Below are 25,334 nucleotides of genomic sequence, written 5' to 3' on the forward strand. Positions count from 1 at the left end.
AGGTGCCATATAAGAATAAAGGGCCCGGTCAGTGCCACCGGTGTCAAATGTACGGGCACTCAGCGCGAAAGTGCGAACACACCCCGCGGTGTGTCAAGTGCCTGGGAAGCCACGACACTGCCGAATGCCCCCGCCCTAGCCAGTGTGCGGAGCCACCAGCCTGCGTTCTGTGTGGGACTGAAGGGCATCCAGCGAGCTATCGCGGATGCCCCAAGGCACCCAAGCCAACGCATCGGGACCAGCCCAGGCGCCGCCCGCCTCAGGGCACTACGTCACGGACATATATTCCCGCTCCGCCACCGCAATTCAATGCGTGGTACAGGTCACCACCAACGCTTGTTACAACCAAGGTAGCCCCGGTCACGCCTACTGCGCTTGTCGCGGCCCCTGCGCCTGTCGCGGCCCCTGCGCCTTACAGGCCACCGTTAGCCTCCTGCCCGGCGACACCGGCCCCGCGGCCTAGGCCTGCGGTGCCCGCGCCACGTCAGAACGGCGCCACTACCGATATAGCGTTTATGTGCAATCTCGTCCGACAAATAAACATCACGGAGCTGCAGGCCCTCACCCGCAAGATCAGGGAAGTTCAGAGCGACGCTCAAGCCGTTCTCGAACTAATGTGTGAGAACATCGACATGTTCACAGCGTTGTCCGATTTTCTGTATCGTAATTAACATTCGTGATGGCTAACAGCGGACGGCTAAAACCTCACACGCTCCGTATAGCGTACTTTAACGCTTACGGACTCAAACCGCAACTAGACTTGGTCAGGGATTTCGTTATCGAACATCAGTTAGACCTTTTCTTGATTCAGGAGACGCTCCTGGAACCGAACGTTCGCGATCCGCGAATCGCAAATTACAATCTAGTTAGGAATGATCGTGCCACGCGGCGCGGTGGTGGCACACTCATATACTTCAGGAGGTCCCTTCACTGTATTCCTATTGACCCTCCAGCGCTCACCAACATTGAGGCGTCCGCCATCCGAGTCAGTATGGCGAATCACCAGCTGATCACTGTGATATCAGCTTACTTACCACCTAGTAAATTAATTCTAGAATCAGATATCAATTCTCTACTCAGCCACGGGGCTGCTGTTATTGTAGGTGGCGATCTTAACGCCAAACACGCCAGCTGGAACAGCAGATTCCCTAACAGAAACGGCAGACTGCTAGACTCACTGACAGACACACTACACTTCTCGGTAATGGCTCCCTCCGAGCCAACTCGATACCCACATAACGTAGAACACAGACCCGACATACTTGATGTTGCTTTATTTAAAAATGTAACACTTAATGTAAATTCAATAGAAGTAGTTCACGATCTAGACTCAGACCACCGGCCGGTCATTGTAAACCTAGGCCCGCCCGTTAACTACCAGCCACCCACTAACACAGTGATCGACTGGCAACGGTTGGAGAAGGAACTCGAGACCATAATGTCCGAGCACCTGAATTCAATACCTGACTTCATTGACTCGGTTGACGTAGCCCAGAGTGCCATCTCCTGTGTGACATCCCACATCCACAACAAGATGGATGCCTGCACCAAGCAGGTGCCTACAATGCAACCGCATCGGCTAATACTGCCACCAGAAGTCAGAGAGCTGCTCACTGAGAAGCGCAGAGCCACTAGAGCATATGATAGTTATCCAACACTTGAGAATAGGCGTCACCTCCGCTATCTACAGCGAGTGGTAAAGGAACGGATTGCGGAACTCCGCGGCGATCGTTGGGACCGCTTGCTCAGCGACCTGAAGCCGACGCACGTGGCGTTCTGGAAGCTGCCTCGCGCGTTCAAACAGGAACCGCCTACAGTAATGCCTCCTTTGGACAGACCGGGACTGCTGCCGGCCCTCGATGACGAGGACAAGGCGGAGTGCCTTGCCGACAGCCTCGAGAGTCAGTGCACCCCGAACGCAGCTACCGACCCAGCCCATGTTAATGAGGTAAACTGTGAAGTTGAACGTCGCATCTCTCTTAGCCCATCAGGCGAGCCAATACAACCCACCTCTAGTATAGAGGTGAAAGGAATTATTAGGGATCTTCACTCCAAAAAGGCCCCGGGGCCCGACTCTATAAAACCCTGTTAGGGTTCTTAAAATCCTGCCTCCCAAACTCATGAATTTATTTGTAACCGTTTTTAATATACTGCTATTACATTGCGCGTTCCCCGAACAATGGAAGGAATCCATTGTTATTGGTATTCCCAAGCCAGGTAAATGTAAAACTTGTCCCAGTAGTTATAGACCCATTAGTTTAATTAACTCTTTAGGTAAACTATACGAACGTCTGATTCTCGCGCGCCTCAAATATTATATCGCGGAGCAGAACATGATACCCGACCATCAGTTTGGTTTCAGGACTGCTCACTCGTGTCCCCAACAAGCCCACCGACTCACTGAGTATATTCTCAAACGAATCCAATACCGTACAGTTACAGCGGCCGTATTTCTCGAGTCACCAAAGAAAACGTTGATGCTGTGCGTAAGCTGATTGAGGAAGATCGATATGTGACATACCGCGAAATTCAGGAAACTAGACATAGGCATGAGTCAAATACAAATAATCTTGCATGAACAATTATTAGGTGTAAAAAAGTTGTTTTCCCGATGGATACCGCATTTGCTCTGTGAAGAGCAAAAAGCGGCTCGCGTTACTTGGTGCGACAGAACTCTCGAAAGATTCCACGCAGGATCCTCAAATGCTCAAATGTCATCAGATCTGGATTTTCTATCTTTTCAAATAAAAGACCCAATATAATTGCAAACATAATTTATTTACTTCACAAAACTGCTACATTCAACAATAGTCCATATAAAAATAATTAGAACAACAACAAAGAAGTCTTCATATAGACTAATTATTATTACCAGCATTATGAGCCTTTTCTATACCACGCATGAAATAAAAACGTTGAGTTTACAATCAGTTCCAATTATACCTAATATTGGAATTTTTATAATTACAACAAAAATAGCTGATTTAACTTAAAATAATGTTTTTACTAGGTATTGTTGAAAGCTGATACTCAAGCCGCAAAACCATATTGGATAAAGCATAGACTTTTTTCAAATTTAATATAAGCCTAGACAGGCCACCGATTTTGTCGTATGTAACTATCGAATATTTAACAAATAGATGATAGAAGTAGTGGTAATCGGTAAAAGTTGTAAATAGGCTACTTCATTACGCACGAATACAAAATCAGCTCACGAATAAACAACACAAGAAACAAAATAGTTCGGGAAATATTAATCAAGCGTGTATTCAGTCATTTTATCATTTTAGCCAGATCAAAGAAACTTCGATCGAGACATCGAGCACAATTATTGGCGAGATACGCTGCTATATCTCAGAGGATTATAATAGGCCAAGCAAAGCAAGTCGAGTCATCAGTCCGTAGTTATCAACCATCGTAGCATCACACAGAAATAGCATCTCTGACTAGGCTTATTCTGACAACAAGTCCTCGAGTGTCCATAACATTACATCCCTCGGTCCGGTCGGCGTGAAACCCAGGTAACGCCGTGGTTGTCCAAAAACATTCAGAACCTCAAAAATAAGCTGATACTCCAATGTCTCCAGCGACTACCTGATGGGTATATGTCACGGAATAAATAATAATAACACGAGCAGTATAAAAGAAAACTGTTACAAAGTATTTGCGTTGTATTTCAATATGTTTGAATCCCATTTCCCATTAGATTTTCGACTAAGAGAGCAATAACATTACCTATATCATAGAGATCAATCAAAGATTTCTTTCACTTACATACAATGTAGATTATATACATAGTTAATAAGATATATTTAACGTAATTTGGAAGGACAGCATTCTAAATACGAAAGATATGATTAACTCCAAGGACACATTCCTTTATTTTCAAAAATAAACACCATTTGTAGACTTTGGAAAACATGTTTGTCAAAACTGGAATCAAAGCTGCTAAAAATGCCTACCTATTTCGTAGCAAAATGAATGGAGTCAATCATGTTATTTCTTACTAGAGCAACTATAATAGCCTGAAGCACTACCCGCACTAAATTAACCACTGAAAGAGACAAACCAAACGTTATCTTTGTTGGCCTGTAGAATATATAAACAGACGCCTTATGATCTGGTCAGTCCGAATTCTAGAACCTAACGAGATTCGCATATTCACTGGACGAAGGATGGATATATCTCTTAGAGTTTTCCCGTGATTATGTAGATTATAATTTACAGGATGGAGAGTAGAGTAGAAGAATCAGTAATATGCATCCATAAGTGTCCGTTAAAAGGCGTTAAATTAAAATGGCGCCAAATTAAAAATCTTTACATATTATATTATATAAGTATAGAGTACTTTTTTTCTAAGTTTTCCTACTCAGCCTACTTCACTCTGTCAACAACGTATTTTTGGAACTGTTACTAATCGCTAATATCTGATCACTTGCAACAGCTCCCAATTGTTCTCCTTACCATTCAGACCATTCTATATGTCTATTGGGAAATGTAACAAATTCAACATGAATAAAACCATCAAAATGTCAAAAAATACTAAAAAAAACTCAACATTCTCTATACAACTACATTACATACATATTGACAACAATCGACTCTCGATACAAATTTGTACTTTCAAATCATAGAAATCTTAATAAGAAGGAAAGAAAAATGTGCAACGCTTCCAATATTGAGGAAATTTTGCAAAACTATACCTCTAAGTATTTAGATTTCAATGTTAAAAATAAACGCATAACAAATAAGAAGAATACACCTGTATCTATTTATTGTATGTACTTATATCATTATAATATGCAACTTATAATATAATATGTACTTGAAATTGTAATACAAACAATGTTGTCAACCATTTTAAAATAATTTACATAACGATAGCGCCGATTTAACTTGACTTTACCGTATCGATGACTAAGTTCGCACGTACAATTAAATGCTCTATTTAATATTACATTAACATACATAAAGCACTTATAAACAACAATAACAATACAAAATATAACTATAACTAATCACTAAAGGTTACAAAATCCATAGAGTAGACTAATATCACAAAGATGCCTGGAGTTTGTCTATACACGTATTCTGTAGCAAAGTTTATAATTTCGGATGTTGGAGGTAAATATAATGAATTATTATTTGCTCGCGATAATGATAAATATGAAAAAATAGAAAAAATATTTCAAACTACTGTTAAACTTCATTTGAAGAGTGATGTAATCTTTGCTTTTCCTTTTTCGAATCAAAACATACCTATGTTTTTGTACACTTTTAATGAGATATGATATGACATGACTTGTGGAATTTGATTGTCCCAATACTTCAAGTAGTTTATTATATTATAATTGTTTATCGTCCTACTCTATGGATCTCTCTGTGCTAATGCTATATTAATATCAACTTCGATGTCTCTATCCTACGCTTTTTTAGTATAAATTGACAACAAAACTCCATAGAGCTATTTAATACTAGAAGGAGTGTTGTTCTATGCGTCTCAAGATCTCGAACTAAGAATTGGACGTTTATAGTTTCATCACTAAGTGTATTTAACCCATATAGGACATGCTTTTGCTTATTAACAAATAAACCAGAACAGGTCAGTTTGTATTTTAAAACGGAAGGCTAGAATACTCTATTTATGTTCTGACAAACATTACTGTACACAGATACCACGACAACAAAAACGGCAAACATAAACGCGGCGAGAAGTGTTGTTAGTCTTAAAACAGGTGCTAAAATATAGCCCCATTTTCACAGTATGGAGTCTATAATTGACAAGCAAACAATCAACTATTTTAAACCAAGTTACGTTCTTTATGCTATACCATTATAAATATGTCGCATAGCACACAACACTCCATCTACACAAGTTTATAGTTTGTGTCGATCAACATATTATTATTAATAATAATTATACAAATAATCGGTCTGTCATAAAATTATATAAACATCTTATGGCCTAGGTTTAACATCCTCGACTTGGATCAACTGCTCGATGGGTATTAGGGATAGCTCACCCCCAAGCATTGGAGCGGGAGGTGCCTGTAAAAAATCATTTAATAAACAATCATTTTATATTAAATGATTTTGTTGCTAATGCCTACATAGGTGCCTTTTTACATGTTGTTTTATAGAAAATCAAATTTATTATTTAAAAAAAAAAAGAATCATTTACGAAGCAAAAATAAATGATGACCACAATTAATTATTTGGATATTATACAGTTTATTTACTATAAATGATAAAAAATATTTATTTCTCTCTTATTAGTCTGTGCTGTCACTGTCACCCGCGCTCGACCCTCTTGATTGTGTTGTTTGTTCTCAACTTCTCAGTAATTCTGTTTATATTTGTACCTACTTTTACTCGGCTTTTTTAACGGACTATGATTGCTTGCAATACCGAAATACTTTGGCTTTGATTTCTGGGGTAGTCACTAATATTATCTACTATTTGTTGATTGTCTTGTTAGTAGTACTTACATAGTAAAACATAACCTTAATACTAATAATAATAATTTTACGCAATAGGGTTACGTATTAATGCATTACCATGCAATATGTTTCACATAATTCAACGACGAGTTTCTGCGCTATCATTCAATTATTGTGCGGCGAGTTTCTGTGTTACCTCGCAATCCGTTTACTGTTTGTACAATAATAATTATAAAATCTTTTATTCGACACACACATGAAACATAACATTGCTACAAAATAAGAATAAAAAAGAAAATAAGAGAATAAATTAATAACTTTCCCAAGATATTATATAGCAGCTGTGTGGCAGTGTGTATCAAAAGGGATGCTACTCAGGTTACCTGTGACAATTGGTCACAGCACTGATTTTCAGTAGCTCCCGTTTGACGCTTGACGTCGCGGTGCTGAGTAATAAGTTATTAGGCAATTATAAATATTTATCCCATCATAATATAAAAGAAAGAAAATGTCCAACCTAGTACCTACTAACGGCCTACAGGTACTAAACAGAGGTAATAAGCCAACCTTCGTTACCTCGAACAGGCAGGAAGTTCTAGATATTACTTTCGCTACCGACAAAATTGCCAGGCGAATATCAAACTGGCGAGTCAGTGATGAAATTTCGCTATCGGATCACCGACACAGCATTTAACATCTTGGCTTGCCTCGAAAAACAAACATATACGTTTAGTGATCCAAAGAAAACAAACTGGACTGTCTACAAAGAGAAACTCAGGAGTAATTTGGAGAACATCCCTAAGCGCATCAGAACCCTGTATGAGCTAGAGTTGGCAGTGAAAGTAACCACGGCCATCACTGACGCCTAAGAGGCTAGCTGCCCTCTCTCCTTACAACACTCAAACAGGAAAGTACCTTGGTGGAATTCATACTTGAACAAACTAAGGAAGAAATCCAGAAGGCTGTTTAACAGGGCTAAAAGGACCCAAGAATGGGAACCCTACAAAGAAGCCCTGACAGAATACAACAGAGAAGTTAGGAAGGCTAAACGAGCATCTTGGAAGAGGTTCTGCGAGGATTTATCTAAAACTCCCCAAGGAGCCCGAGTACACAAACTGCTCGCCAAGGACAAACCTAGCCAAATCGGCCTGCTTAAGAGACCAGATGGATCTTTTAGAGCCGACGAGGTAGAAAACGTAAGAGTACTGATGGCCCACCACTTTCCGGGGGCTACCCATCAACCATCTGTAACAACGCCTACACAACGGCCTCTTGACGAGGACTGGCGTAGAGCGGCAAAGATAATCAGACCCCGGGATATAAGGTGCGCCATCAAAACTCTGAAACCCTATAAGTCAAGCGGTCTATACAACATTTTTCCAGCGTTTCTTCAAAAAGGCTTGGATATCCTAGTACCGCTACTAGTCAAGATATACCGGGTAAGCTTTGCCTGTGGCTATCTTCCAGAACAATGGACTAAGGCTAAAGTACTATTTATACCTAAGGCAGGCAGAAAGGACTACTCCCTGCCAAGCTCCTTCAGACCCATAAGCCTTACCTCCTTTCTCCTGAAGGTTATTGAGAAAGTCTTGGACAGACACATAAGAGAGGATGTTCTAAGCCTAAAGCCCATTCATAGTTCTCAACACGCCTGCTGTAGAGGTAGTCTACAGAAACGGCTTCTACAACTTGTGGATAGAGTCGAGAAGGCGTTACAAGACAAACAAATTGCACTCTGTGCGTTTCTAGACATTGACGGCGCCTTTTACAATACCCCGATAGACACGCTAGTAAAGGGACTAATTAACAAAAACGTAAACTCCACCACTGTCAAATGGGTAAGGTCAATGCTCTCAAATCGCAAAGCTCTAATCTCCCTCCATGGGACATCACTGGAGCTGTACACTACTCGAAGTTGCCCACAAGGTGGCGTTCTTTCGCCACTTCTATGGACACTAGCAGTAGACGAACTACTCAGTAAGCTGGCAGAACTCAGGATTGATGCACTAGGGTACGCAGACGACCTAGTTATTATCGTCAGAGGTTTCTGCCAAAGCCTACTAAGCTCTATATTGCAAAAGGCGCTAAACACCATCTTACAGTGGTGTACAGCCAACAAACTGTCAGTCAACGCAGGGAATGCGCCCAAAGATCCTCCTATGGCTATTCACAGCAATTGTGAGACCAACAATCACATACGCCTCCATTGTGTGGTGGAACAAAGCCAGCCAGAAAACAACTGCAGACAGACTAAATAGCTTGCAGAGACTCGCCTGTATGTTGGTAACCGGGGCCATGACGTCTACTCCTGGTGCGGCCATTGAAGCGATGCTAAATCTACCGCCTCTTCCACTGTTCAAACAGCAAGAGGCGAAGGCAAGCATGGTGAGGGCAATCGCCTAGGGGGGTTCATGTAACTGGATGTCGCAAACGCTTAGGACTTTAGAAGACTCAGTTCTGCGAGAACACATATTAGGCATGTTACCTGATCAGATGATTCCACAATTAATCTTTGTTAAACACTATATCCTGGAACTACCTTCCAGCAACGACTGGATGAACAATAAAGTCTCGTGGAAGGACGGGAGCCTCATGTGGTTCACCGATGGGTTCAAAAATGAAGTTGGCTGTGGGGTCTATGGAGAACGGCCCAGGTTTAAATCCAGTACAAACCTGGGGAGCTTTATTTCCATATTTCAAGCAGAGGTGTACGCCATCTTGGAATGCGCGGAAACCAATATTTAAAAAGGCTACTTCAATCATAACATATACATTCACTCTGATAGTCAGGCAGCATTGTTGACTTTAGACGCTGACTTGACGACGTCTAAGTTAGTTGAATTGTGTTGAATGCCTGAATTCATTAGGCATGAAAAATAGAGTGATTCTCAGATGGGTCCCAGGGTATGCCGGAATCATAGGCAATGAAATGGCTGATGAGCTCACAAGAGCTGGGGCTAAAGCAGTCCAATACGGTCCGGAATTCATTTGTGGACTGCTTAAGAGCGCCAGACACCCTGAGCAACCAATGTAAACAAGAAGCACTTAAACGCTGGAACAACTCTTCAAGTTTAAACCACTCTAAAGCACTGATAAGGGCATTCAACAGCAGCTATGCGAATGAAGCCCTATCTTTGAACAGGAAAAATCTATGCACACTCACTAGGATGCTAACCGGGCACTGTCGCCCAAACAAGCACCTCAGTGTGGTCGGCATCAAAAGCGACAAAACTTGCAGATTCTGCCTTGAGGATGATGAAACGCCTATTCATCTAATCTGCGACTGCGGCCCACTAATGCATAAGCGTAACACAATCTTTGGCGACTACTTCGTGCCACCAGATGGCGTTTGCAACACTCGCGTCAAGGAATTACTGCGGTTCGTAAAGGCGGCAGGGCTTGACGACGAGCTTTAGTATGAGTGGCGAACACAATAGTTCAATTTTGGACGCGGTGGTACTAGGAATCTTTAGGACTAGGAAATAGCCGCCCTCTTCAAATAATAATAGTAGTATCTACTGTTATTGCCTATTATTTTTGAGCAACCAGAGCTGGCCAATCTGAATTTCTGTATAATCTGACAAATGAGTATGTGGGGAGCAGTCAGGGTGCGGTGTGTCTGTGTGTTATCATGTAGTTCGTGTGCGATGTGTTTGTCGTCGTGTCCGTACTCACACAGGGCGCGGGCGGCGAGTGTCTGTCGCAGGCGGCCGCCTCGCGCGCGCGCCGCAGCCCCAGCGAGAACACGGCCACGGACCGCACGCGCTTCACGAGCGCCGCACGGGCGCGGGACCGACCTGCTCGCAGCAACAACAACAACATTTGACATACTATTGAATCAACTTACAGTCTTTATTTACTATACTACTACTTTATAAATATTTTTCATTTATTGATGCGCACTAGTGTAATGATCAATCACTATACAGATGCTAATTGTAGTAGCTCGTGACGTTTACCAAGTCTTGTTGCAAAATGTAATGTTTTAGTCACTCCCTGTGGTAAAAAAAGCAATTGTGCGGTTTTAAGAAACCACGGTGCAAGTACAGCACTGTTTCACAAAATAACATATAACCGTATAAGCATAATAACCGAAAGAAAAAAACGAATGCTCTACATCTTTATAAAAATTTAAATAAAATGTGATAAAAAACCTTGGTCAGGACTGTGGCGTTCGGACTTACTCTCCTTCTCGAGAACTAGAGCTTAAATCTCGCGCCTTAGACCGAGCGGTCAAACTGACTTGAAAGCAGTTGTTGAAACTAATTATGCAACTTCACCCCTACTACACTTGTTTTAATTTTATACCAATGGAAGGCTCCTTGCCTCCGTAAACAGGAAGCCGGTTAGATTATGGGTAGCACAACGGCGCCTACTTCTGCCATAAAACAACAACGTAATTTGTAAACATTACTGTGTTTCGGTCTAAAGGGCGCCGTAGCTAGTGAAATTACTAGGCAAATGAGACTTAACATCTTTGGTCTCAAGGTGACGAACATAATTATAATGCCACTCTGAAATTTTGGGATTTACAAGAATCCTGAGCGGCATTGCATAGTAATGGGTAGAGCGTAACAATTACCATCAGCTGAACGTCCTACTCGTCTCGTTCCTTATTTTCATAAAAAAATTGTAACATGCGATATATGGGCGAAAAAATTTGAGGCGATGTAATAGAAGATAAATATATTTCTATTCTATAACTCACTACTTTTATCCTTCTCCTTGGGCCTGTCGTCTTCGCTGGACGTGGCACTGGTGTCGATTGACATAACTGACGGCACCGCGTTCAGATCGGGCTCCGAACCCCCCGCGCTCACGCTGCCTGATAACTCCTGCCACATGGATATATTATATACAGTTCATAATATTTTAAATTTTGTTTTCATCACACTTTAACGTTCCAAGCTACTATATCGCAATTACGTTTATCTTCAACCATACTTTAAATTCTCTATTAAAGATTCTAAAACACCCATTCCAAAGTGAATGCCTCAGGCCTGAGAAGAATGGGCGCAACAAACTCAGCGGACTTTTTTTTTCATCAAAAATATATTTTACAATTAAAGTAACATTTACAAAGTAACATTGTACAATTAAACTTATTATTTAATAGCCTGAGGGCGGTCGTTCCATTCCCAATCTGTGGTATCATTAAGAAAGTCATTTCATTAAGAAAGTTATGTTGAAGAAACATTATTAATTACGGTAAATCCAATAAATTTCTCGACTAAATTTTTCAAGACAATACGACTAATATCCTCAAAAAAAGCGCGTACACCTTTCTAAATGTCCGGCAACGATCGTATGATCCCTTTAGTGTAGCAAGATAATGTGGGCAGCGGTAATCCCTTACCATCAGGTGGCCTGTACACTTGTTTATCCTTCTCTTACATAAAAAAATACAAATACCTGTAGAGTCGGGTTGATAAGGGGTCGGTGCTGTGTGGGATGAGGGATGCACTGCGCTGATCTGTGCAGGGGTTCGTCCCGCAACCCCCTAACCCCCAGTAGTGACAGGGGTGCGCCAGGGTTAGCCTCCTAAAATAATTTAATTTTAAATGATTTTTAATTAATTGTTGTTCTTGAGAATAGCAATAGCTGTTTAAGCAGGTTTTGGCTGTACAAGGGGAAATTTTAATATAACAATAGTGCTCTGTAATATAATGTAATATAATTTTCAATATAAAATTTACTTCTTTTCTTGCCTTGCCTAGTACCTTCATGAATGCAATTTTGTAATCAGTTATTGTAAATTCCCCAAAAGGTAAAATTTAAGGGCTTATGCTTTCTTTCGGGCGGGATATCCTACATCCATATCCTGTTTCAACTTAGCTTTTGAATCTAGTATGTAAATGTGCACCCAATTTCATCAGTGATCAAAACAGAAAACCGCTGCAGAAAATCGGTAATATTGTTTGTTAGCGGTCAAAAGATTCTTGAGAACATAAATATTAATATAATTTAATATTTTAACAGTTTGCCATTGTAATTGTCGCTAGTGTGGTTAAGACAAAACATGTTTTTCTATTTCCTTATTTAAACGCAAAAAGTGTGTCAAGCTCGAGAAAACACTATATTTTTTAAACGTACTTATATCAAAGATTACCTTGCGTAATATAGGCTTAGTAGGACTGACATCTTGTAGTAACTGCAACGATCCCATACTAACTGCCTGGTCCGTTATAGATGCCGCCTTCGCCCTATAACGTTATAGATTACAAGACGTGCAAAATAATCTTTAGTTGAAATGTATCGTAGGCAATAGGCACAAGGAGAAGCATAGAGGAAAGGATGCAAAACTTTGTTTAGTAGTAATAATAAAGTCTGACAGACTCGCAGTATATCGGAACCCGGAGAAAAGTAGGTCATATTCACCCGCGGAATATCAATAGTGGCAATGTCCTATTTATTTCACGTGGTGCGTATACGCTTTTTTTTCTTTTTTTTTCGATTATTCTTCCCTCGTACCAGGGACTAAAAGACGGCTTTTCATCGAGGTGGGAAAAAAATTGTTTACGTCGTGTGCGTTAAAGTACACCTGAAAGTCTATCGCTCAATATAATCTACTGAAAACCAAAGAAGAGCCCGTAGGCGACGGTAGAATAATGATGCAATGTCTCTTAACTCCCAGGTATAGAAATTTTTTATTTTGATCCCGATTCGATTCTGCACCATGCAAGACTTTACTTACGTAAAACTATGCTAAGTTCAAACTTAGCCTAATCTTTGATTTACATATTACTAGCTTTTACTCGCGACTTCGTGCGCGTGCAATAGTGACTTTGGGCAGCAAATTTTATTTTTAATATACTCACTTTGCAAAAAATACACAACAAACTGCTGTGGTTTATATATTTTTATAAGCTTCCAACTATAGAACTTTTTCATCTCCACACAAGTCCAAATTTTAAACACGCTAGAACAGATATTTATATATTTCATATTATCAAATACAAATTGGTGTTATTTTCGATAGTGACGAACATTATAAATACGGACTTCGACTCAACTCGCTCTAGATAAGTCTAAGTAAAGTATAAAGCCGGTTACAGTTCTCAGCCGACCGCCATTCATCATCATTCAGTTCTCTCCTGACCAACAAACTGACCTAACTGGTACAGTCGTACACGAAATGGACGCGTTTACGAAAAGTTTAATTGCTGCTTATTATCTTCGTAGATGTTTTAGGAACAGAAGACGTAGATATCATGTTCACCCAATCGTCGCCAAAACAGCCTTACAAGGGGAATTTACTATTATATATTCATTATTGCGCGAAGAAGAATGTTTTGATGATTTATAGGCGAAATTACAGAGCAACTTGTAACATCAAAACTTATTTCGAGCTCGCGTATTAGTTATCCTGTAGTGGTTCGCGAAGTTGAACTTTGTTTATTAAGCGTTCGGTGTCGATATATTTGTTTATGTTCAGTACGAAATCACTTTTTAATGACGATTATACAGACATCCGTACGGTCGGTCCACCAAACGGTGCAGCACTGAACGAGTTCATATTATGTTTCCTAGCGCGTCGGCCGACGGCACGCTTGCGCACCGACAGTCCTCGTACGCAGTGCGTAACAATATACGCATGCGTACGAATTTTCATATAAATGACAAGTGCGACTGACGTACGCATCGACGGTCGGTGGAGCACTCAAACCGGCCTATAGATTTCAGCCAATGTATGCCTGTACAGTGCCTAATTGAGAGAACTGCCTAACCTTTCGAACCCAATTTAACTTTAGATTTAGTAATCCGGTATACTGTAATCAAGAGATTACAGAGAGTGCCAAGGTTGAGTGGCCTCAGTAAAAGTGTCGTGGGAGTCATACTTTGTAGTTTTTTTTTCAGTGAACTTTCGGCCACTTTCGGGATATAAACTTAAATACTTGCTACCTTAATACGCGACAGTAACAATATATATACTTTAGTTTGCAGCCTCTATGAAGAACGTGCAGAGATTAGCGAAATGTAATATTAACGTGTATTTAAAGTAGATGGTGCATGAAAAAAGATAAATTATATTTGAATGACTGTGCTGAAGACAGATGTGTATATATAACTAGTCTGGTCATAAGTTATGTTACAAATAAAATGCATTTACTTTTTATGACGCATTGTATGTTTTGAGACTCAGAATAAAATGACCGACTATAATTCCGATTTCTCATACACTCCATTCCATAATTTATCTTGAAAAAAATATAGGAAGCGATCGAAGCTTCTAAATTTTCTAAACACGTTCAACATTTGAATTAAAAAAAGTATAAGTTTTCAAGTAGTAACAATATTTATGGCCAGACTATTTAGATAAAAATACCATGAAATTATTGAAAGTTTATCATTATAGTAACCATATGTTAAGAGCATGGCAAGGCGTTAATAGTTTTATTATTTCATATAAAAACTTACTTCTTACTCGTAGTTATCTTTTTGATTTTAAATTGATTGATGCTCTAATATGTCTATACTTGAATAGAAGCAGGGACATTTAGAGACTTTTTTTCACTACAACCGATAATTATTCATTAAAATTTGTTATAACAAGATACTTTTAAATTTTAATTTTCTCTAAATAAGTATATAAATACTTAAAAAAATTATAATTGTTAATATAAAATATCCATCTCTCGCATATGTAAAAAAATACAATAGAATGGTGAGAAGTATTTATTAGCAAACAAACATTAAATATAATAAAAGCATATTATAAAATACTGACACAAACTGCCACTCAGCCGCGGAATGTCAAAAATTAACTGAAAACAAATGAAATTATTTAACAACAATCACTGCTGTCAACAATGTTATGATCGAGTGTCATTGAACGACCCACACTAATGAATTATGACATAAATGAAAGAACGCACTTACACGCCGACCGTGGAGTTATAAATCATCGGCGCGCTAAGGACTTATGTTATTATGCATGTGGTGTACGCATCTCTCTATTCTATAAGTACTGTTTTTTTCTCAAAATTTATTCCTTTAGAATTGGTTTTGTTGAATCACTATCAAATCTTCGGATATTATGCTAAAGCCTACTAGGTGATACTTTTAGGGCCGGCAACGCTCCTGTAATTCCTCTGGTGTTGCAATAGAATGTTGGCGGCGGTGATAACTTAACACCATGTATATTTGTTAGTCCTCCTTTACCATAAAAAACATTAGTAATTTGGAAAACCAAATACCTGTACAAATATAGTATTTGTCTCTATCGCACCGATGATTTAAAGCACAGCATAGTAAGGTACATAATTTTTTGTTAATTCTGAGCAAGTCCATATTCAATATTTTTGGGTAAAATTGTAGTAATCTTCTCGAATAATTAATGAATAGTGAGCAAATCGATTTTAAAATGTAAATTCAACAGAAAATCGTTTACATTCTTTCATCTTTGTCATTCAATGAGAGAGTACAAAAAACTATAAGCTGAATTAATGTTCATTTGAAAATATCAATAAGACATATATTTTCTTAAGCTTAAAAAAAATCAAACAACATTTTATATAAAAATGTATATGCTATATCCCAAATATTATGTATGTTTAAATGAAACATTAAAATCAAAATCTTAAAATTGAAGGAAAAAAGTACTCCTTTTATAATAAGTTTGTCTAGCGAATATATTTCAACCATTTCAATCTATTTATTAAAAAAATATAAATGTATCTAAAATAAACACAGAAGTAATTTGGCTTATTTTTGGCACATTAACTTCATGAATTGTGGTTGGTGCTGGCTATCCAAATAATTATGTAAAATTGGTTGTAATATATTTAGTAGACGACTCTTTAACGAACTACAGTAAGGGCGAGTTCATATGAGAGTTAAACGTTCGTTAAAACTTATTACTCAATGCATCGTTGCCCTATTTCGAATTTTACGCCAAAATAACCAATTATTTCACTTTTGGGAAAGTTGATTTGGCGCATAATAAAACACAATAGCTGTAGCGACAAGACTAAAGTTCAATTTGGTACCAAACGTGGTTATAAACCACAGCCAAGTCTATAGAGAATCAATTAAAATACAAGTTATTCTCGTTAACACAAAATATATTAGTTGGAGCTAACGTCGCATGGTTTGTTTCATACATACATTTGTACAACGTTACAATCTTAGCAATATTATTGAAAAAAATAGTTTAAAAACGTTAAAACCACGCTTTCGTTGAAAAGATAATGGTTGAAATTGAAAATAAACATATTGATGTGCATTTTCCTGCCTTATCCACGATAGATGAAAAAAATTATATAAATTAACAAAAATCTTATTTTGCAAATTGAAAAATGGAATAATTTTATCAAATTAATGTATTGTCATCGGTCCTCGATAAATCTACGAAATTTGAACGTAGTCTCTTTAAATGAGTGAAAATCGCGCTCAAATGAATCGGTTACAAACAAACATACATCCAGGTGAAGCTAATAAAAAGCGTGTAAAAAAGTAATGTTCTACCAGTCATCTACCTAATATTTTCTTTTTTGATAGTGTCATGCTCTTCACAGTAATAACCCAACCAAAAACTAAGTTTCATCGCTCCGAAACTAGAAATCGCGCGCCCAAGTGAACACCATAAGGGGAGAGCAATGATTAATACCGCGAGACATACACGTCTATATAGCGCTCATTAGATTAACGTGCGCTTTTTGCCTGTTATCTGAACATGCCCTTAGTGTGTACGTTAAAAATATGTACTAATGTAATATGATCATATTATGTAGATCTATGTGTGTAAATGGTACGATATTTCCATGTGTGCTATGTAATATAAATAACAAATACAACTCACCTAAACGGCGGTATCTCTGGTATCTTTCCGATGTTGATTTTCTTACGGTCGGGCGTCACGATGACGTCACAGCGGGGCGTCGGCGGTGTGACGTCACGGGATCGAATGTCCTCGCCGCTTGTGCATTCTGACTGTTGGTGAATATTCATCTGTAGTGCGTCTCAGACGTGAGAGTATTATCTTAGCCTCTCGCAGATTTTCTAGCGTTTACACTTATTATTATTGATGGATAAAAGTAACGGAACTAGAAAAGTGCGTATGGCAACACAAAAGTTGCGCCTTCTGTGTTTTTCGTGGGCTTCAGCCCTGAATATATACTCGTATGTGTATAATTAGAATAACATAATATATCTTTATTTATTTAAATCGGCTTTAATCACGATTTATCGCTGTTGTTACCGACTAGCTCCGGACCATTCGGAGTCATTATATATATATATATATATATATATATATATATATATAATGACAGTGGTGATTGTTTTCATTCGATGCGAAATTTATCCTAGATGGTTTATGGCTACTTATTTTTTTTATTGTATTTGTAATAAGATGAATAAAATTTAATTTATTTCCTTTTAAAATTCGCCTAGCGACGCGGGTGGGAACGGCTAGTAATATATAATATAATAAGTATGAATCGTACCAATATCGGCGCGTGCGCAGCGTTGATAGCTTCCCGCCTCTGAAACTCCACCTTCGCCATCTCGGTGGCCAGCCACGCCGGGATCTCCGGGATAGCCATGCGGAGAGCCACGACACTTATGAGCACCACGTGCTGCAAAACAACCACACATTTACACAACACATACATAACGATTAATATGTTTCTATGAAACCACATCTTGAATCAATTCTTCTCTTCTGAATCTTCCGGCAACAAGTGACAACATCAGAGGAATCAGATAAGCATTGGTTAGCATGGGTGGTATCACAATAAGGTAACCCGCTAGCCTTTTTTTAAATAACATTCATTAAAAAACAACTAAGAAATTGTCGTTACAATGAAACAGTAACTTAGTAGTCATAACTTCTCTTTCTTAGTTCTGTTATTATTTCGCGATTCCGAGAAGACGATAATCTCTTTGAGCCTTGGTTCACATAGTTTGCCAACATAATCCTTTACCGACCCGAGCCATAAATTTTTTAATCCATTTTGGCAATTCAATACCTAATCGATCTATGAAATCTATTCTATTTATTCATTATATTGTGGCTTTTGTGGAAAGATGACCACGACTGAGCCAAAGTCAGGTTGAGGTAGGCTACCAAGAAATGAGTAAAGGTATGGTGTTGAAGAGTATTCTAGGTGTTGTCGATTTCTGTTTTCACATCATCTATGAGTGACGTATTTGTATTTTTAGATTGGTATTTGTATGAATGTGAAAGATAAGGTTTTTTTTAAATTGATTTAGTTTAATCAGATTGATTGACAGATGACATAAAATTTGGAGTATAGTGTCACCATATATAGTAAGAACCAGTATTGTAGAAACATAGGTCCGAATAGCGAATTCTAGTATTACCCTCAGATTTTTTTTTGCACCCGGATGGATAGTGTAATATCGCTTGCAATCTTTAAAATAGAATAATACCTAGATAGTTATGTCACTGAAACTTGTTTTTATATTTAAATCAGAATGTAGTATACACACCTCGAGTGCAGCAATAAAGAGCACAGTTTGTGCCGACGTCGCGTCCGGTAACAGTCTGTGCACGGGGCCGGACAGGCCAATCAGAGCACAGTTGACTAGCACAGAGAGCGCCACCATCGCTTCCATGGCGTGCTGCAAATTATAATATCAAAGTCAACCCGGAACTCGGACAGTCTAATTGCGCTCGTTACCTTGAGACATAAGATGTTTGGCCAGTAATTAGACTAGCTACGGCGCCCTCAGTAATGCTTCACAACAGAAGTACCTGCCACGTGCCGATGGTCGCCACGCGGTGCGCGAAGGGCCGCTGCATGACGTGGCACAGCTTGAAGGCGTCCGCGCGGATCTCGGCCGCGTTGTTGAGCGCGGCGCACGCGGCCGCCAGCGGGAACGACGCCGAGAACAACACCACGTGACCGAGCTGGGTCAGCATCTCCAGGTACTCGCCGAACGTGCCCGAGTACTGACGACAAACAAACAAACAAACGTTGTCTTATTACAACACTAGCATTGACTCGTGGGTTCATCTGCGTAAAACATTTTTTTTGTCATATAAAACCTTTGTGGCTTGAGTATAAGAAAAAACATAAATTTTTTATATGTAATAAGGATCTTTGCTAAGCAAACCATTACTGCATATACGCCATTAGGGTTCGCATGAAAGTTCTAACCTTGCTAAAGGTTATTTTTGTTTCACCAAATATAAAGGTGCGCTAGCGTGTCCTTTTGAGCGAGTTTAGAACTAACCTCTAATTTGAGCAATTCACGCAAACTAACACAGAGTTTCATACAAATCACGAGTGTAAGACGTGTAAGTCACGTTGTCACGCACACTAAACTAATAAACCAGGCCTGTTTTTATCGGTTGTCTAACGGCAAGAGACTCTATCTAGACATATTAATTATCTAAGCACGAATTAGACCGTCCCAACTTACTTTAAACAGCTGCGACTCCAACTCGGCCTGATGTATCACTTTCTGTCCCACCGCCGGCTCCGAATCTCTTCTCTTCTCCTCCCCGTTGATCAACATCTCCGGTGGCTCAGAAGTCTTTTCTTTTTCAAACAGTTCGGCCAATTGCTCTGATGTTTGCACTAAAATTTGTAAAAAAAACTTTTTTATTCAACTCTTCAACCTAATAAACGAAATAAAGATATCAAACTTGCACAGAAAGGATACGTAAAACGGTACCGAACATAAAAGTAGGAGTTTTTTTTAAATACCCACTACTGTAAAAGAAATTGCATGGTAGCCATTTTACGAAACTATCATCATGTTCATGTATTGTGATAGAGGCAATAGTATTACATATAATATCATCATTTAGCGTGTATCAAATAATAAGATGGTTTTTTTTTAATGCAATACGATGCGATGAGGTGAGGAAAAGCCCTGCTGCTACCAGAGAGCATTGGAGACGGTGATCGCTTCCCACTAATCCCCTTGTCCTCTTCATCAGTAAATTGTAAATAAAATGTTATGGGTGACACAATGCAGTAAAGATAAAAAGTGACAAAACCGTTTAAATTAAACCTCTTGCAGAAGGTAAATGTAACTCTTAATTTACGAATAATAGTGTTTTTTTATGAAAATAAAGGACGAGACGATCAAGACGTTCAACTGATGGTAATTGATACGTCCTGCCCATTACAATGCAGTACCGCTCAGAACTCAATCAGTATACTAAATTTATAACAATATAATATTATAGTAGAATAACACACCTTTAGAAGGGCTCAAAGCACCAAACACCTCAGAACATATTTTCGCTAGTCTCAGATTCTCAATGAGATACGGTAACGCTGATTCTTTCAGGTTTCCAATTATCTGTCGTGTTATTAACAGGACGGCCAGTTGCTAGAAATTAAAAAAGTATAAGACAATTTTTTGACTCCAAGTTTTAAACTACTTCACCCTGTCATGTAATTCTGTCGTGACAAAGGTAAGATAAAGACAAACGGCCTTACAAATAAACTTGCTATAAATTTATACTTGAGAATAAACCAAGAATATTAAAATTGTTTATAATATACATTTTACTTATAATTGGTTATTTTTATTTGAAAAGGGTGGCTGATTGAGAATGATTCCTAGTAGTACCGCGTCCAAAATTGAACTATTGTATTCACCACTCATACTTATAGCTCGTAGCCCTGCCGCCTTTACGAGCCGCAGTATCTTCTTGACGTGAGTATTACAAACTGCATGTGGTAGCAAGTTAAGTCACCAAAGATGCTGTTACGAACGTGAACGATTGGTTAATTCTGACGTATAAGGTTTCCCGCGTATATTTGCATTGGCTGCTTGTCATTCAGAAAACATCAGAATTATCATTGTACTAACAGTATTGTCAGCGATATAGTCAATATTTTGCATATTCTTAATAAAATTAATAAATTCTTAGTTAAAGTTTTAAACTTGGACTAACTTTACTTGGCGTTTATAAATAACACAGATAAAGTATAGGTACAATTTATCTTTTTCACTTTGACGTCTTATTATTTTTTCTCACAACTTTTATAATATTGCTGGCTAATTCGATTATGACACTCCGAATAATAGCGTAGTATTAAGAGTCGGGTATGCAACGATTTATATTACCTTTTCCCACGGACCATTTTTTTTATACCAATACGGGGCAAGACGAGCAGGACGTTCAACTGATGGTAATTGATACGCCCTGCCCATTACGATGCAGTGCCTTTCAGGATTCTTGAAAAACCCAAAAACTCTGAGCGGCACTACAATCACGCTCGTCACCCTGAGACATAAGATGTTAAGTATCATTTGTCCTGTAATTACACTAGCTACGGCGCCCTTCAGACCGAAACATAGTAATGCTTACACATCAACGCTTCACGGCAGAAATAGGCGCCGTTGTGGTATCCATAATCTAGCCGGCATCCTGTGTAAAGGAGCCTCCCACTGGTAAAACCATGAGAGTACCAAAAACAAATTTTACATGGACGAACATTGTCTTTGCTTAGTTAGTCTATTACTGCAGGTGAACAAATCATTTAACGAATCACGTAGATGATCATACCTCTTTTAATTTATCCATATCCTGAAGATAAAACGCCATGTAGAACAAACTCATGAAGGAGTTTACGAATTGAAACTGAAAATATATACATACAAATCGTAAGTTTTATTTCATTTAAATAAAAGAAATTTGACTTTTTTGACATTATCACAGATGACAAAGTGGTTATCTATAGATTTAAATACTTTTAAGCTAGTTTTTTTAACTGTTCTTTGTAAATTGGCTTTATGTATTTATTTTATTAGTCATATTTTAAACAGTTTAAGCATTTGAAATAATTGTGTGTTTATGTAAATTGATGAAAAAGATACTTTTTATTCGGTTGAACAATAATTAATAGGCAATTCAATTAATAAAACAACTTTTATGAACTCAAAATTAAAAAAACTTATAATACCACAACAACTTCACAGAAATAATTTTATTAAGCATATCGTATAAGTAACACTTCATTAAAAACAACTATGCGAGTTTATTCGAATGTATTTAAAATTGTGTAAAGGAAGCAAAAATCAACTTAAACATACGTTTTTACATTTACGATATACATCAGGCTGCAAACACTAGGCAATTAAAAAGCTACTTATATGCAAAAGAACGAAGAAAGGTTGATTAAGGTTATAAATGTTAGTGGGACGAGTGTTACTTTTTACATTTCTCATGCTCGTGAAGTCGTCGTTCTGTCAGTACGACGAGAGTCTTTCTCTTGTGCAAATAGTAACGTTTCAATACAGCTCAAATTACACTATAAGCTAAAAATATTCAAAGTTTTGCTGGTTTAATATCCTTGCGATCAAAGCAGAGTGTAGGCACACCACGACCATAAAAGTAGATTGTTTCCGAAAAGGGAAGATATCTAAGGCGAAAGTGTTTTTCTTATATTTGAATTAGGGATTCAAGGTACGTCACTTGTTTAAAATTGTGCTCCCGGGGTGGCCACTCTACTTTTATCAGCTTGTTAATAAACATTAAACTCAATTGCAATAAAAGGGCGGTTATAATAATTTATTCCGTCTTTTTAGAAAAAACAATAGTAAAAGAAGTTTTAATCATTTGAGAATATTACTGGCACATTTATTAAGTATTTTGATGCATAACTTGACTTCAACAAAAAATGCAGTTAATTGCATGTCGTGGCGGGAATCGTTTATAGCTCGTATCTATATGTACTCTAAAACATTTCTTAATAATTATTGTCGGATTGTCCTATTTCATTGATATTTTTAGTCTTAATACCATTATTAAGCGGTCTCTAAAATGGTTGACAGAACGATAAAAGCGGGCAAAATTATATCGCTACTTGATGAAGGGTGTAGTAAATCTTATGTGTCCCAGAGGCTAAATGTGAGTCGTTCGACTGTCCGGAGGACTTGGCAACGATATCAAGAGAGTGGTTTCGTCAGTAGAAGGCCTGGATCTGGGAGAAAACTATGCACAGAAGTTCGAGATGACCGCTTCATGGTGAACCAAGCATTGTGAAATCGCAAATCTTCTTATGTCGACCTCAACAAGAGTCTAGAGCAAGTGAGTGGTGGGCAAAACAGCTTATGGGCTGTCAGGAGCAGTCTTCTCACTGCGAATATATGCAGTTTTCGTCCAGGCCGTGGCCCTTAATTCCCCGCGAGCAGAGTTTCTAGACTTAGCTTCGCTCGATATTATGCGACGTTGACTTAAGAGGACTGGGGTAGAGTATTATTCTCGGATGAAACCATGGAGCCATGAAGCCCATATCACAATATGGTGAGGACCGACGTCAGCGAGTACTGCGAGCAACGTTTCGTAGAAATTGGCTTTGAAGAAATAACCCCTTCTGATGGAGGCTCAGTTATGTTTTGGGCAGCAATTAATGTATTGGACCGTACGGAGTTAGTCTTCATAGAAAACGGCACTTTGAATTCACACTGGTACATATCAGAACTCCTAATTCCTTACGTAAAACCCGCAGTAACAGTTCTTGGAGCCTGGCGATGTGAAAGCGTCGTTTGGATTGGCCAAAACAAAGTCCTGACCTCAATCCCATAGAGCACATTTGGGAGGTTCTAAAATGAAGGATAAGATCCCTGCAGCCCACTCCACAAAACATCAGGGAGCTAAGGAACGTAATTGCTACCCAGTGGGAGCGTATTTCACAAGAAATAATTAAGAATATCATCGATAGCATGCCCGGATGAATACAAGCTGTGATTTTAGCAAGAGGGGGCCACACTCTAATAACTTTTACTTTTTATGTTTTAACATAACAAAAAAAATAAACATAAAACTAAGTTTTTAGCCTGCTCTTTTTATTTAATGAACATACAGACACGCAATTAGCTGTTTAGACTCTGGGATAATTTTTCCTTAATTCCATCTAAATGTAATGACGAAATTGCCAGAAACTAGTTGTTGCTTATTTATTTAAAGTATTATGATGATATAAGCTACTTATAATTTTGAAATAATCTGAAGATGCCAGTGAAACAGGTTATTTAGCTAGGTGCCCGTTTTTTTTTTTGCAAAAGAGTGTAAAATAAAAGGTGCATTTTAGATTTAATATGTATCTACAACAGGAAAGCATGTTGTTACTAATCATGATGTTATGTTGTTACTGTTTACTCCAAAATTGCAATAGATGTCGTTACTATCAAAATTCCAATTCCGAAGGTGTGAGACGTCGCACATTTTGATACTTCGAGTTGCTCACTTCAAGAATAACTTGTTTTCTATTTACATTATGATAGACCCACTTAATAACAATAACATTACTATTATATCATGCGAATGAATTGTGCAATGATGCATTTGTGTATTTTATTTGCATCTACAATTAGAAAAGCGAAGCCCAAGTGCGTTTTAACGTTTTATATTCAGCGTTAAATACAAACCAAGGCTATTTTCACAATCAGATGGTTCTCATACTTTGTTTCGAGCCGATAGTTCTCTGTTTTAAGTTACCAGGTGCCATATCCATTCGGTAAGCGGTAAAGAGAAAACACTACATTATATTAAGACTATTCTTATCTAATACTAGCATAACAGAGTTTAAGCTAGTTATGCTAAAATATGCATTCATAGATAATCTTTATAGTCGATCTAGGTATTGATATTTAAGTAAATATAAGAAAAAATTAAGAAGCGTGCTATGTAGTCATCAAACTGTCAAGACGAATATATTTATTTATTTAATACATCACAAAATTCACAGAACATAAGTTAGGTTTTAATAATACCATTGTAAAACTTACTTCTTATAATGAATTTACAATATTTATAAAAAGACGTGGTATTTGTGCGTGTGTGGTTTTGGTGTATGTATGTGTGAGTGTGTATGTATGTGTGGTTGAAGTGTGTTTTCGTGTGAGTGCGTGTGTGTGTGTTATAGTGTGTTTGTGAATTACTTTTAATTTATATCTTCC

General features: G+C 38.2%; 1 protein-coding gene across 3 annotated transcripts in view; it reads right to left on the reverse strand.

Moving 5' to 3' along the window:
• Positions 1 to 2,759: 2,759 nt before the first annotated feature.
• LOC126978549 (anoctamin-8) overlaps positions 2,760 to 25,334 on the reverse strand; it is a 42,528-nt gene continuing 19,953 nt past the window's right edge. The window contains exons 12-24 of one of the 3 annotated variants that reach the window (XM_050827485.1): positions 24,804 to 24,859; positions 21,940 to 22,014; positions 20,621 to 20,753; positions 19,833 to 19,990; positions 19,162 to 19,359; positions 18,897 to 19,028; positions 17,888 to 18,019; positions 17,242 to 17,372; positions 12,550 to 12,643; positions 11,853 to 11,981; positions 11,149 to 11,275; positions 10,116 to 10,237; positions 2,760 to 6,048 (exon numbers count right to left, since the gene is read on the reverse strand). In XM_050827485.1, coding sequence (XP_050683442.1) covers positions 5,959 to 6,048; positions 10,116 to 10,237; positions 11,149 to 11,275; positions 11,853 to 11,981; positions 12,550 to 12,643; positions 17,242 to 17,372; positions 17,888 to 18,019; positions 18,897 to 19,028; positions 19,162 to 19,359; positions 19,833 to 19,990; positions 20,621 to 20,753; positions 21,940 to 22,014; positions 24,804 to 24,859 — 1,577 coding nt within the window. In that variant the 3' untranslated portion in view covers positions 2,760 to 5,958. Of the gene's footprint in view, positions 6,049 to 10,115; positions 10,238 to 11,148; positions 11,276 to 11,852; positions 11,982 to 12,549; positions 12,644 to 15,100; positions 15,206 to 17,241; positions 17,373 to 17,887; positions 18,020 to 18,896; positions 19,029 to 19,161; positions 19,360 to 19,832; positions 19,991 to 20,620; positions 20,754 to 21,939; positions 22,015 to 24,803; positions 24,860 to 25,334 lie in introns of those variants that run through there. The other 2 variants (XM_050827495.1, XM_050827504.1) reach the window with 2 other exon arrangements.

The sequence above is a fragment of the Leptidea sinapis genome, chromosome 3 (genome assembly GCF_905404315.1).
Source record: "Leptidea sinapis chromosome 3, ilLepSina1.1, whole genome shotgun sequence".
In the NCBI taxonomy this organism is placed as follows: domain Eukaryota; kingdom Metazoa; phylum Arthropoda; class Insecta; order Lepidoptera; family Pieridae; genus Leptidea; species Leptidea sinapis.